General features: G+C 42.5%; 1 protein-coding gene across 3 annotated transcripts in view; it reads left to right on the top strand.

The window, feature by feature from the left end:
* LOC135512845 (DNA-binding protein RFX2-like) overlaps positions 1-13,540 on the top strand; it is a 65,654-nt gene extending 52,114 nt beyond the window's left edge. For all 3 annotated transcript variants that reach the window (XM_064935279.1, XM_064935278.1, XM_064935277.1), the window contains 8 exons: positions 4,544-4,656; positions 4,771-4,922; positions 5,040-5,137; positions 5,258-5,407; positions 5,521-5,729; positions 10,714-10,867; positions 11,056-11,092; positions 11,206-13,540. In XM_064935279.1, the coding sequence (XP_064791351.1) occupies positions 4,544-4,656; positions 4,771-4,922; positions 5,040-5,137; positions 5,258-5,407; positions 5,521-5,729; positions 10,714-10,867; positions 11,056-11,092; positions 11,206-11,321 (1,029 nt within the window). In that variant the 3' untranslated portion in view covers positions 11,322-13,540. The remainder of the gene's footprint in view (positions 1-4,543; positions 4,657-4,770; positions 4,923-5,039; positions 5,138-5,257; positions 5,408-5,520; positions 5,730-10,713; positions 10,868-11,055; positions 11,093-11,205) is intronic.
* The last annotated feature ends 200 nt before the right edge of the window (positions 13,541-13,740 follow it).

Genomic DNA, 13,740 nt, shown 5'->3' with positions numbered 1-13,740 from the left:
GTCCTAAATGACATCATAACCGACATCAATAAGAGACATTACTGTGCAGCTGTATTCATCGACCTTGCCAAAGCTTTCGACTCTGTCAATCACCACATTCTTATTGGCAGACTCGACAGCCTTGGTTTCGCAAATGATTGCCTCGCCTGGTTTACCAACTACTTCTCTGATAGAGTTCAGTGTGTCAAATCGGAGGGCCTGTTGTCCGGACCTCTGGCAGCCTCTGGGGGTGCCACAGGGTTCAATTCTCGGGCCGACTCTCTTCTCTGTATACATCAATGATGTCGCTCTTGCTGCTGGTGATTCTCTGATCCACCTCTACGCATATGACACCATTCTGTATACTTCTGGCCCCTCTTTGGACACTGCTAACTAACCTCCAGATGAGCTTCAATGCCATACAACTCTCCTTCCATTGACTCCAACTGCTCTTAAACGCTAGTGAAACTAAATGCATGCTCCTCAACCGATCGCTCCCCACCCGACTAGCATCACTACAAGCTGTATTTCTTAACAAGTCGGAGGATTTAAAAGGGATTTTTATTTTTGGTAATGATATTTTAAAGATGTATAAATATCAGTCAATTTGCAGATGATACTAGCCTTTTTCTAAAGGATAGGGCGGCTATTCCCAATTCATTGCTGTGACTCCGTCAACATTGCCTCCATACCTGTTAAAAATTTAGGAATTGTTATCACTAAAAACGTTTCAAATACTCTTTAAACATCGATAATATGATTCATTTCATCATAGTTTCATTGAGTCAGTGGCTGCAACGTGATATCTCAATTATGGGTTGTAATCAATGCAGATGTAGAAGCACGGTGGCTAGGAAAAACTCCCTAGAAAGGCAGGAACCTAGAGGAACCAGGCTCTGTGGGGTGGCCAGTCCTCTTCTGGATGTGATGAGTGGAGATTATAACAGAACATGGCCAAGATGTTCAAACGTTCATAGATGACCAGCAGGGTATTATAATCATCATCATTTATTATTATTATCATCATCGTTGTAGAGGGTGCAACAGGTCAGCACCTCAAGAGTAAATGTCAGTTGGCTTTTCTAGCCGAACCTTCAGAGTTAGACAGCAGGTGCAGTAGAGAGCGAGTCGAAAACAGCAAGTCCGGCACAAGGTAGAACATCCAGTGAACAGGTCAGGATTCTATAGCCACAGACAGAATAGTTGAAACTGGAGCAGCAGCACGACCAGGTGGACTGGGTACAGCAAGGAGTCATCAGGCCAGGTAGTCATGAGGCATAGCCCTAGGGCTCTGGTCCTCTGGGAGAAGAGCGGAAAAAAAGAGAATTAGAGGGAGCATACATAAATTCACACAGGACACCAAGACTCATGGTTTATCTAGAATAATTTACCCAAGTCAGTCCCTTTCTTTCTTTCTTTCTAGTAACATAGAAAATTCTGTTATTTAGATTTGTTTGGAGGAATAAAACCCATTTATATTCGTAAATCACAATTAGTGAAAGACTATGATCGTGGAGGCTATTGATTTTGAGTCGTTGGTGGGTGCTTTTAGAATTAATTGGTTGATATTGTCTGTCCAATCCTACTTCTGTGGTATTTTTTTTTTTAAACTTGGTGGACTTGAATTCCTTAAAGAAATGTGATTTTGACCCTCAAATTACCTGTGAAGTTGTCTGTTTCACCAGCAAATGTTATTTTTCTGGAAAATTATATTCAAGTACAATTCTTTCCCCCCACAAAACATTGATTTGGAATAAGAGTTATTAAAATGAATAGGAAATCCATTTTCAGGGTCTTCGGTTTGACAAGGGTATTCATTTTGTATGTGATTTGGTAGACAACGTTGGAGTTTCGCCTGGTGTTCTATTAAAAAAAAAATCATTGTATTCACAGGAATGTCCCTGTATTGATGTGTAATATTGTTATTGTTGCAATAAAACATTTAAAATTAATTAACCTAAAACATGACCAAATATATATATATATATATATGTGTGTGTGTGTGTGTGTGTGTGTGTTATATATATTATACGGGAGTTGCTTACCAAGACGTAATTGAATGTTCCTGAGTGACCTAGTTACAGAACTTTACAAATAATTGCATGTGTGGTGTACAGAGACAAGGTAGTCATTCAAACATCGAGTTGTTTTTACTTCATTTGTAAAAAATAAAATAATCTAAAACCATTTCCACTTTGACATTATGGGGTATTTGTGTGTGTGTTACTGTTGTCCAGTGACACTACATCAATTTTAAATTCAGGTTGTGTAACAGCAAATTGTGGAAAAAGTCGAGGGGTATGAATACTTTCTGAATCCATGTGGAAGTGTTATGGCATTTGCTCTATTGGTTTTGTTGATGGGCTATTTGAGCATAATATAGGCCTATTAGCCACTTTCTGAAACTATAACTTAGTGTGTACATCCTCTGTGTTCACAGTTAATGCGCGCCGGAAGTTACACAGAATGCTCGCAAAAAATGTGTTTCTGCTCATTGCTGTAAAAAAATTAGAATGAACATTGGTCCTGTCCTAGTTGATGTATGAGGGAAGTTACATTTCAGAACTGGTGCTATAACCAGCTTAGTTACTGTTGAATGTGGCTGGTGAGAATACCACCTCCCTGGATGGGATATAGTGATGAGTGAGTGAAATGTTTAATGTAAATATTTTGGACTTTTCAAGCTACAGAGAGAAGGAGATGTACAGAAAGGGAGAGGGCCCTGAAGAGCTTAATTAAAGCTCTGAAGCCGTGGGTTTATGATATTATCCGTGGCCTCCCTCTGTCCGGCCACACCACGCTCCTTTTGTTCCAGCCTCCTTTCATCTCAGCGAAGCCTTTAAGACATGCCAATTAACCTTTCAGCTCGCTGGGTGGACATCTTGGTGTCTTTGTGCTCGCCTCCCCCTGGGCCTTTGTGTTGCCTTGTCTGTGGATGGGCACATGGGCTCCTGCCTTTATCTGCCCGGCGCATTTCTGTCACTCTCACAGCGCTGTGTGCGTTTTTAATGTTTATGCGCTTTTCTCTTTGTGAGCGAACAACGATCTGTTAACTTTACACTAGGTGGATTATTAATGGTAATTGAAATTTATAAAGAAACAAGTGTACAAAGGACAAATCAGGGTGTAGTTTAAGGAAGAACGTATTCCTCACCCTGCATTCAGTGGAAACACGGCTGTAGATTTTTTTTAAACATTTGTTCAAGCAAGCAATGCATTACCTCCACATCCATCTTCATTGGCTTTGGCTTCCGTACTTGCATTTATTAATGTCAAAGTAGATTTTTGATAAGAGACAAATATCCTGCTATCAGCCATGCCAATGAAGCCTGCTGTTGCATCTGAGTTGAATGATACATTTAGTAATAAAAACTTCAGCCTGGAACCACATTATGAAGTAAATATCAGTCCCAGCCTGCTCCTCTCTTTCGCTTTCTCTCTTTCCTGTCTGTCTTTCTCCAGCACGCTGTTTTTCCTGTGTGGTAAAACTGGGGAGGTGAAACACTTGTTTGTAGGGGCAGGGGAATTCTCCTTTTTGTTTTGGAGTTCAGTGTTTAAGCTGTTGCTGGGGCAACAGTAAACACGGTTGCCATGGTGATTCTTGGAAGCAGAAACATATCATGTGATTGAAGGAAAGCCTATACTGTGCTGGGCTGTAACTGGAGACTGGGAGCATGTCCTGCCAAAGGAGAATCTCTGGGCATGGTGTGAATCATAGTGAAGAGAGACACTGTACCACAGAGCACTGATAGACAAAACATACATCTATATTATGTGCTATTAAAACCTACCGTAGGCTTTCTGTGGCCTTTGTTTTTGGTCTCTTTGTGTAACGTTATATAAAATACTTTTTTACAAATTCTCACTGAAGTTGTCTCCTTTTAGCCCATGAAGTTACTGTAAATTTGTATAGTGAGTTAGTAAATCTTACGTATAATAAATCTGTCACAGCGGAGTGTTGATTAGTGTGTAGCACATGCTCCAAGTTAGAGTTCAAACGGGACTGAGGAAGTCACGTGTGGGTGGGGAGTTGAGCCTGCCAATGTCACAGGGAGCTCTTATAGTACACACACTAATCATTAGGGCCAGGTGGATACTCGTATCGCTATATTTCTTCCATGGCAAAAATGAAAAGCAGACAACTCTTTGGTTCTTTAAAAACCTGCTGTATGAAAAATATAGTTTGTTTAAAAAAATATGTGACTCTGGATGACAACATAATTGTTGTTTCTAACGTTAGGGCTGTTTTCCTAAAGATGTTAAATCCGCCTCGTGTTTTGTTTCCTTGCCATGATACCGCCATACTGGTATCGTCCTTGCCCTCGAATCTGTGTTATTAAAAAAAACATTAAATTCATATTAGAGTTTAATTCGTAGTCACTTTCAAATCTGGTTCTCGTTGTGGATGGGATCAATGGGTTGGAAGGAAGGCAGCGTTAAGCTTGGCCTCTGACTCAAACTGAGGGTTCAGTTGGGAGGCTGCTGCAGAGAAACTTTGTGTGTCTGGTTGCCATGGCTCCGCTTGGTGTGTTTTGTCATTCCCCATCCTCCTCTCCTCCCCTAGGCTACTCTGGACGTGGTGATGAACCTCCAGTTCCACTACATTGAGAAGCTGTGGCAGACCTTCTGGTTTTCAACAGCGCCATCTAGTGACGGAACCACCACCATCCCCAACAGGTCAGACCACTAAAGTACTCTATTTGAATTAGGAAAAACATGCAGGCATTATATGCATGTTTTCTGTGATTTAAAACCGTGCTGTTAGTGATTGTATGCTATGTGTGTCTGTAGTGATGAGGACATGGAGGGGGTCATCCCCAGGCAGAAGTTGATTGCTCTGTGCAAGTATGAGCCTGTCAAGCTGTGGATGAGGAGCTGTGACCACATCTTGTACCAGGCCTTGGTGGAGATCCTCATCCCTGACGTGCTGCGCCCTGTCCCCAGTACGTTCACCAGAATACCTTCAACACTATTACAACACTCCATCATTACTACTCCAAATCAAACACATACTCTTCCCCAGTCATTTATATTTATCCATGTTCTGTTTTGTATTGCAGGCACTCTCACTCAGGCCATCCGCAACTTTGCCAAGAGTCTGGAGGGCTGGCTGACCACAGCTATGAGCGACTTTCCCAATGAGATTGTCCGCACCAAGGTACAGAAAATGCTCCAACATCCTGATAATTTCCCTGGATACTCCCAGATACAGTAGTAACAGTACACTGCGAGACATTCCCTGATGAAGTCAATCACCTCTCCCCTGTGCATTTTCTAGGCAGCGGTGGTGAGTGCATTTGCCCAGACCCTGCGTCGGTACACCTCTCTGAACCACCTGGCCCAGGCGGCCCGCGCCGTGCTGCAGAACACCTCTCAGATTAACCAGATGCTCAGCGACCTCAATCGTGTCGACTTCGCCAACGTACAGGTACACTTCTACCTATTAACACCTGTTGATAGTTCTGACTTCTGACTGTATGTCTCTTCGTATGTCTATTCGTATGTATTTGTATGATGTGTTTTGTGTGTGTTGGTAAACAGGAGCAGGCGTCGTGGGTGTGTCAGTGTGACGAGAGCGTGGTCCAGCGGCTGGAGCAGGACTTCAAGGTGACCCTGCAGCAGCAGAGCTCTCTGGACCAGTGGGCCGCCTGGCTCGACAACGTGGTCAACCAGGTCCTTAAGCCCCATGAAGGTAGCCCCAGCTTTCCCAGGGCCGCACGACAGTTCCTGCTCAAGTGGTCCTTCTACAGGTACGGACCCAATCTATAAACAGTGCATTCCAAAAATATTCAGACCCCTTGACTTTTCTTACAGCTTTATTCTAAAATGGGTTAAATAATTTTTTCCCCCTCATCAATCTACACACAATACCCCATAATGACAAAGCGTAAACAGGTTCTTAGAAATGTTTGCACATTCATTAAAAATAAAAACAGAAATATCTTATTTACATAAGTATTCAGACCCTTTGCTAGGAGACTTGAAATTGAGCTCATGTGCATCCTGTTGTCATTGATCGTCCTTCAGATGTTTTGACAACTTGATTGGTCTACCTGTGGTAAATTTAAATTGGTTGACATGATTTGGAAAGGCACACACCTGTCTATATCATGTCCCACAGTTGACAGTGCATGTCAGAGCAAAAACCAAGCCATGAGGTCGAAGGAATTGTCCTTAGAGCTACGAGACAGGATTGTGTCGCGGCACAGATCTGGGGATGAGTTACCAAAAAATGTCTAGCATTGAAGGTCTCCAAGAACAGTGGAAATTGGGGGAGAAGTGCCTTGGTCAGGGAGGTGACCAAGAACCCGATGGTCACTCTGACAGAGCTCTAGAATGCATCTATACATGGGAGAACTTTTCAGAAGGTCAACCATCTCTGCAGCACTCTACCAATCAGGCCTTTACATTAGTGGCCCTACGGAAGCCACTCCTCAGTAAAAAGGCACATGAAAGCCCGCTTGTAGTTTGCCAAAAGGCACCTAAAGACTCTGACCATGAGAAACAAGATTCTCTGGTCTGATTGAACTCTTTGGCCTGAATGCAAAGCATCACGTCCGGAAGAAACCTGGCACCATCCCTACCATGACGCATGGTGGTGTCAGCATCACGTCCGGAGGAAACCTGGCACCATCCCTACCATGACGCATGGTGGTGTCAGCATCAAGTCCGGAGGAAACCTGGCACCATCCCTACCATGACGCATGGTGGTGTCAGCATCAAGTCCGGAGGAAACCTGGCACCATCCCTACCATGACGCATGGTGGTGTCGGCATCACGTCCGGAGGAAACCTAGCACCATCCCTACCATGACGCATGGTGGTGTCGGCATCACGTCCGGAGGAAACCTGGCACCATCCCTACCATGACGCATGGTGGTGTCAGCATCATGCTGTTGTCGTGACTTTACTTTAACATTCATCTGAAGACCGTTATTTATCTAACTAACGATGTTCAATTGTTACCTGATTTTGTTTGAATTATTCATGTAACAATGAACTTATTAGGATCTGGGGCACCACGAGAGCGGTTCTTTAGATTTACCATCTCCCGAATGAAACTCTAAAAGGTCTTTACCTATCACGCCTATAGTAAACTTATTAATCATAACCTCATATCAGATCACCATTCTAAACAGTTGTAAAATCCTTGCATCTGCAAAACCCAGAGCCTTACTTATATTCAGTACTACACAAATTGGTTTAATTATTTATTTACAAGCTAATTAAATGGGAACATAGGATAAACACCCACTCTGTACTGGTTATTGACTGGAGATGTAATACGCTGAAGACAGGTCCCTAGCGGAATGGCCACCACATGAATGCTTGTTAAAGAAGAGCTGGAGAGCAAGAGGGACGGAGACACTTAATATTGCCACATTCAGAAAATACTCTCACGTACAATAACCATATATTTTGCACACAAACCACTGCCCGCTTTGAGCATGAAATCATGAATGTATTTATGTGAAATGCCTGGGATCTCTCGGTGAACGGGCCAGTCTTAGAAAGGGAGTTGGGCCTTTTTGCGGCACGCTTGTAAGGCTCTGATTGTCCAAAATGGTTCCAACAATTCTTCTACTGTTGCCCTTTTTTGTAGTTGCCCGGTATCCTGTTACTTGTCATGTAGTCCTGAACACAACTACAGAGTTGATTTTCCTTCCATTCGCTCTTGTAGATGTTTCTTTGAAGATAGGCTAGCCAGATGTATCGATGGTTTCCCAGTGGGGTGATGAGTAGAGTAATACCATGCTTTGAGCAGAGCAACAGGATGGTCCTACTTAAATTCACTTTCAAAGATACCTTACTTAGGACAGCTAATCAGCCATACCAGTGATTGTCTGGGGGGTGATTCTTTTTTTTTTTTTTTAAGTCTCCAACTCTGGTTGAGGTTCAAGCTTCAAACCATTTTAAACATGTAGCTGCGGCTTCACGCCTTTTCTGATTCAATGTGGGTTTTTTCTTAACCCATTTATACCTTTTGCTCAAAAGGGGCAGTTCCCTGACTTCACTTTGGGGTGGTGATTACTCACTGTGCAAAGTTATGGAAATAATTCTCTTAACTTCTCAAATCACATTCCGCTCAACAAAAACACACATTTTTCAGATTACATGCACAACCCATAGTATGGTAACTTCAGCTAGAGTGGGGAGAACAAGTATTTGATACACTGCTGATTTTGCAGGTATTCCTACTTACAAAGCACGTAGAGGTCTGTAATAGTTATCATAGGTACACTTCAACTGTGAGAGACGGAATCTAAAACAAAAATCCAGAAAATCACTGTATGATTTTTAAGTAATTAATTTGTATTTTATTGCATGACATAAGTATTTGATACATCAGAAAAGCAGAACTTAATATTTGGTACAGAAACCTTTGTTTGCAATTACAGAGATCATACGTTTCCTGTAGTTCTTGATCAGGTTTGCACACACTGCAGCAGGGATTTTGTCCCACTCCTCCATACAGACCTTCTCTAGATCCTTCAGGTTTTGGGGCTGTCGCTGGGCAATACGAACTTTCAACTCCCTCCAAAGATTTTCTATTGGGTTCAGGTCTGGAGACTGGCTAGGCCCCTCCAGGACCTTGAGATGCTTCTTACGGAGCCACTCCTTAGTTGACCTGGCTGTGTGTTTTGGGTCGTTGTTATGCTGGAAGACCCAACCACGACCCATATTCAATGCTCTTACTGAGGGAAGGAGGTTGTTGGCCAAGATCTCGCGATACATGGCCCCATCCATCCTCCCCTCAATACGGTGCAGTCGTCCTGTCCCATTTGCAGAAAAGCATCCCCAAAGAATGATGTTTCCACCTCCATGCTTCACAGTTGGGATGGTGTTCTTGTGATTGTACTCATCCTTCTTCTTCCTCCAAACACGGCAAGTGGAGTTTAGTCCCAAAAAATATATTTTTGTCTCATCAGACCACATGACCTTCTTCCATTCCTCCTCTGGATCATCCAGATGGTCATTGGCAAACATCAGACGGACTGGATATGCGCTGGCTTGAGCAGGGGGACCTTGCGTGCGCTGCAGGATTTTAATCCATGACCGTGTAGTATGTTACTAATGGTTTTCTTTGAGACTGTGGTCCCAGCTCTCTTCAGGTCATTGACCAGGTCCTGCCGTTTAGTTCTGGGCTGATCCCTCACCTTCCTCATGATCATTGATGCCCCACGAGGTGAGATCTTGCATGGAGCCCCAGACCGAGGGTGATTGACCGCCATCTTGAGCTTCTTCCATTTTCTAATAATTGCATCAACAGTTGTTGCCTTCTCACCAAGCTGCTTGCTTATTATCCTGTAGCCCATCCCATCCTTGTGCAGGTCTACAATTTTATCCCTGATGTCCTTACATAGCTCTCTGGTCTTGGCCATTGTGGAGAGGTTGGAGTCAGTTTGAGTGTGTGAACAGGTGTCTTTTATACAGGTAACGAGTTCAAACAGGTGCAGTTAATACAGGCAATGAGTAGAGATCAGGAGGGCTTCTTAAAGAAAAACTAACAGGTCTGTGAGAGCTGGAATTCTTACCGGTTGGTATGTGATCAAATACTTAAGTCATGCAATAAAATGCAAATGAATTACTTAAAAATCATACAATGTGATTTTTCTGGATTTTTGTTTTAGATTCCGTCTCTCACAGTTGAAGTGTACATATGATAAAAATTAAAGACCTCTACATGCTGTAAGTAGGAAACACTGGATTTTGCAGGTTATCGAATACTTGTTCTCCCCACTGTATATAGTATGTGTACTTTCCAAGTTACAGTATTTCCTTTATAACATTTTTAATGACATCACAAAATTATATTAGTGTTCTATAGATTGCCTCTTACCATTCCCCACGTTCCTATTTTGAAATATTGTTCCAGTTTTCGCTTTTGAACATGTTACCCTTTTCCCATTGAGACTGTTATGTTGAGACAAAGAACATTTAGTCCAAAACGGATTTAAAAACAAAACTGATGTGATCATTAAGGCCTGCAGTGTGAATAAGGCTTTAGCTGGCCACTCCAGAACAGTCCAGTCTTCTTGAACCATTCCATGGTGTGTTTAGGGTTGTTGTACTGTTGGAAGACTCACAACCTTCAACAGAGACAGTTTTTGGACACTTGGTTGAACATTGCACTTCAACACCTGGATAATTGGCTGATTTCATGATGTCTTGCACACGTTCAAGGCCCCCAGTACCAGAGGCAGCAAAGCAACCCCACAATATTGAGCCTCCCCATGTTTGATTGTAGGGAGGGTGTTATTCTCTTTGAATGCTGACAAGTGGGCAAAATTGCCAGTAGAAAGGAGCAGCAAGCTCAGAAAGATACACCGTTTGTCTACAGTCATCTTGGCCAAAGACTGTGCAACCAAGTACTAGCTCCGTGCCAATAATTTTGTCCATGCCAACTTAAGTTTACAAAAATGAAATTGGGTCTGCAATGTTGACAATCCCAATAACAAGGTGTGGGGACTGTTTTTTTAAATTTATTTTAACCTATTTTAGAAATAGCTAATTATTTAAGAAAAGTGAAAGTGTGCCAATATCTTTGTTCGCAACTATATGTGCAGTATAAATGTCAAATGTAGCTGCTTTTCACTAAGGTGTGGGATATTTGCAGGCTGATGAATGTGGTGATTAGCGTTGTGTGGCAGGGGCACATTCAAGCTCAGTGGGGCTGTGTTAATGTAATTTCTCTCTGATGGCCCTCTTTCTCTCCCCCACTCCCTCCCCACAGCTCCATGGTAATCAGGGACCTGACCCTGCGTAGTGCTGCTAGTTTCGGCTCCTTCCACCTCATCAGACTGCTCTATGATGAGTACATGTTCTACCTGGTGGAGCACCGCGTCGCCCAGGCAACCGGAGAGACTCCCATCGCTGTCATGGGAGAGGTGAGTGGGAGAGCTTTTATGTGCCTGTTTCCTTGAGCAATTCTGTGGAACTCCTGCAAAATTCACTGAAATTATAATTATGCATATTTAATCGCACACCAGGTTCCATGGTCAACGCTTTTGATCATGAGTAATATGGCCTGTTTGTTTAGTACATTACTAATCAGTTTTCCTCTCTTCTGAAACAGTTCAGTGACCTTAACTCGATGATGCTCATGGACAAAGGTAGGTCTACTCCTGCTGGCTCCTAGTGCTGACTCATTTTCCCTATCAGTCTCAATGTGTTATAAACCTAGACTTTACCTAGCTCTTGTTAACTGCTGTTTTCCCCATCTTAGACCCGTCCTTCTCAGATGACATGAGTGACATAGGCAGTGACGAGGGCCGAGGGCCCAACGAGCCGGCCGTGAAAAGAGAGAGGATCGAAATCAACCACTCGCTGCAGGAAATCTGAGACCGGATGAGGTGAGGGCCATAGCCCACTACTCCAGGAGGTCTGCTGCCGCCCTGGGCCCTTCTGGTCCTGACAGCACACTGAGAGTGGCTACACAGCCAGTGTGTTCAGTGTATATAGAGAAGAGTACTAGGCTCAGCCCCTACCCTACCACACCTCCTAGTTAGTGTAGTTAAAGGGGGGGGGGATCTTTATCCCAGGGAAAACAATGTATGCTCACCAAGGGGGGCTGGTTTGACCTGACAGGGGTATACAGTTCTAATTTCTCTCCGTTCACTTGTTCCCGTTTTGCAACTGTGATTCAGGATGACTTTGTGCAGTACCGATGTTGGATACGTGTAACTTTGAATGAGTGGTGTGTGTGTGTATCTTATCCTTTATTAGCTGTGTAATTCCAGTGCCTTAGATAACTCTTTAACCGCCACTACTACAGATGTCTATCTCCTCCCTCAGCTGTGCCTCTACCGCAGTATGAATGTATTGTTTCAGAACCTCAGACATTCTAAAGCACCTTTTAAACCTGTAGGAGTATACTATACATGTTGCCTCTGTTGCTACTGGCAGCTCAACCCACATTGATGCAACCCACTGACGCAAAGGACTTGTCCCTCTCCCACCAGCGCGGCCACTCTTGGGTATGTCAGTAGGCCCCTAGTCTCATAGTTGATTGGAAGGCAGGGACCTCTTAACACCCTGGCCATATGAGATGATTAGTTACCTCATCCTTTTCTATGCTGTTCTGTTCTTATGAGGCAACTATAATTCTACCAACTCCCCCTTACTCAAGTAACCTTTTCCATGTATATATCACTTTTCATTCAAATGATAACGATTCTATGATGCCGTTTGGCAGAAACTCAATTTCAGGATGCACACAAGTCTCATTGATCCATGACTGTATAACTTCAGGGTGTTTCTAGATGTCACGCCCCAGAGTCTAGGACAAGCCAGTTGCCTCTTATGTTGATGAGACATTTAGATATGTTTTAAAGACTGAAAGGAGTGGAGGAATGTGTTCAGGAGACCACCAGATTGTACATATATATGATGATCTACCTTCTTGGTTAACTGGAGGTATCTGGCAACCATTTTGTGGAGCTGTATGTCTGGGTCAAGTCAAATTTCTTAAGGGATGTAAAATAGTATGTATTTAACAAAACGTGAAAGAGTGTTGGATCCCCGAAGCCAAAACCCTTAAAGGAAACTGTAGTTGCATCTGTTCAGATAGGCTCTCCCCTTACCGTTACTCAAATGGACTCATTCTATATTAATTGGAAGGACATATGCAGAATCTCCCAATCCATGTTTCATCATTCATATTGCTTGATATGAAAATGTTAACAGCTTTTGAGTCTGATTTTATTATATAGCCGTACAATGATACTGTAGGAGGGCTGATTTGTGCAAAACCAACAAACTGTTAAACTTTAAAATACAACTTTCTTAATATGATGTAAAAAATCTGTGTTCATCAATGGCCTTTTGTATCGCTTGGTCTTTCCCCAATCATTTAGCTCTCCCCATACTGCACTGTTTGTGTTTTTAAAGGGGGATGTCCTCCTTGCTTTGATTATTTAGTGGTTGGGACTGATGTGTGAGGCAAACGTTTGTCTTCTTTTGATAATTTGTGTCATCTGGTCAACACATCAATATTTAACAAACAACGTTGATATTTGGGGTGTAAATGCCCTATAAATCGGCAGTCACTTGCCCATTGAGAAAATCTCCATTTCTATTTATGACAAATTATAGCTGATTTAGGGCTGGAGTCAATCAGTAATATAGTGTGATTGAAATGTTTTTGCATATGTCTGCTCAACCGGAAATTACAACCGACATGGAGTGTTTTTCTCTAAACACTTTTGGTTGAGTTTCCCCTGTTCCCCCTCAGATTTTGTGGTAGCTATAAGAATCCTGAGCTTGAGTTATTGAAGGCTCTTTGTAACCCGTGCCTGTCACAGTACTTTGCCTTTAAGTGCGTTGGAAAGTAATTTCTGTGTACTTTGTTTCTTGTAAATCTGTTTTGACTTGGCTGAGGATAATTTTTTTATTGAACTAGATCTGGTTCTTCTGTATTTTGAACCCTTATTTTTATGTATTTTTAAACCTGTTCTTGACTACACTTTACCTAGCCCGAGGGCAGACAAGTCTGTAACAAACTGCATCGTTCAACTGTATTTTGTACTGGTCAATGTGTAATAAATTGGTATTATACCATCTTTTTGGCCAAGCTTTTATTTCTTAAATATCAATGTCAAATGAAACATCTTCACTAGCATTTGTGTCCTGGCAAATTAACTTATTACTGTAACCACTCACAATGATTAAGTGTGATTGCCTTTTAAATTGAATGTTCCGCATTCACGGTAAATGGTGCATATGTCGGATCGATTGGAAATTACCTTTACATTTCTATCAC

The sequence above is a fragment of the Oncorhynchus masou genome, chromosome 24, assembly GCF_036934945.1.
Source record: "Oncorhynchus masou masou isolate Uvic2021 chromosome 24, UVic_Omas_1.1, whole genome shotgun sequence".
Taxonomy (NCBI): Eukaryota; Metazoa; Chordata; class Actinopteri; order Salmoniformes; family Salmonidae; genus Oncorhynchus; species Oncorhynchus masou.
This window is presented reverse-complemented; position numbering and strand designations above follow the sequence as displayed.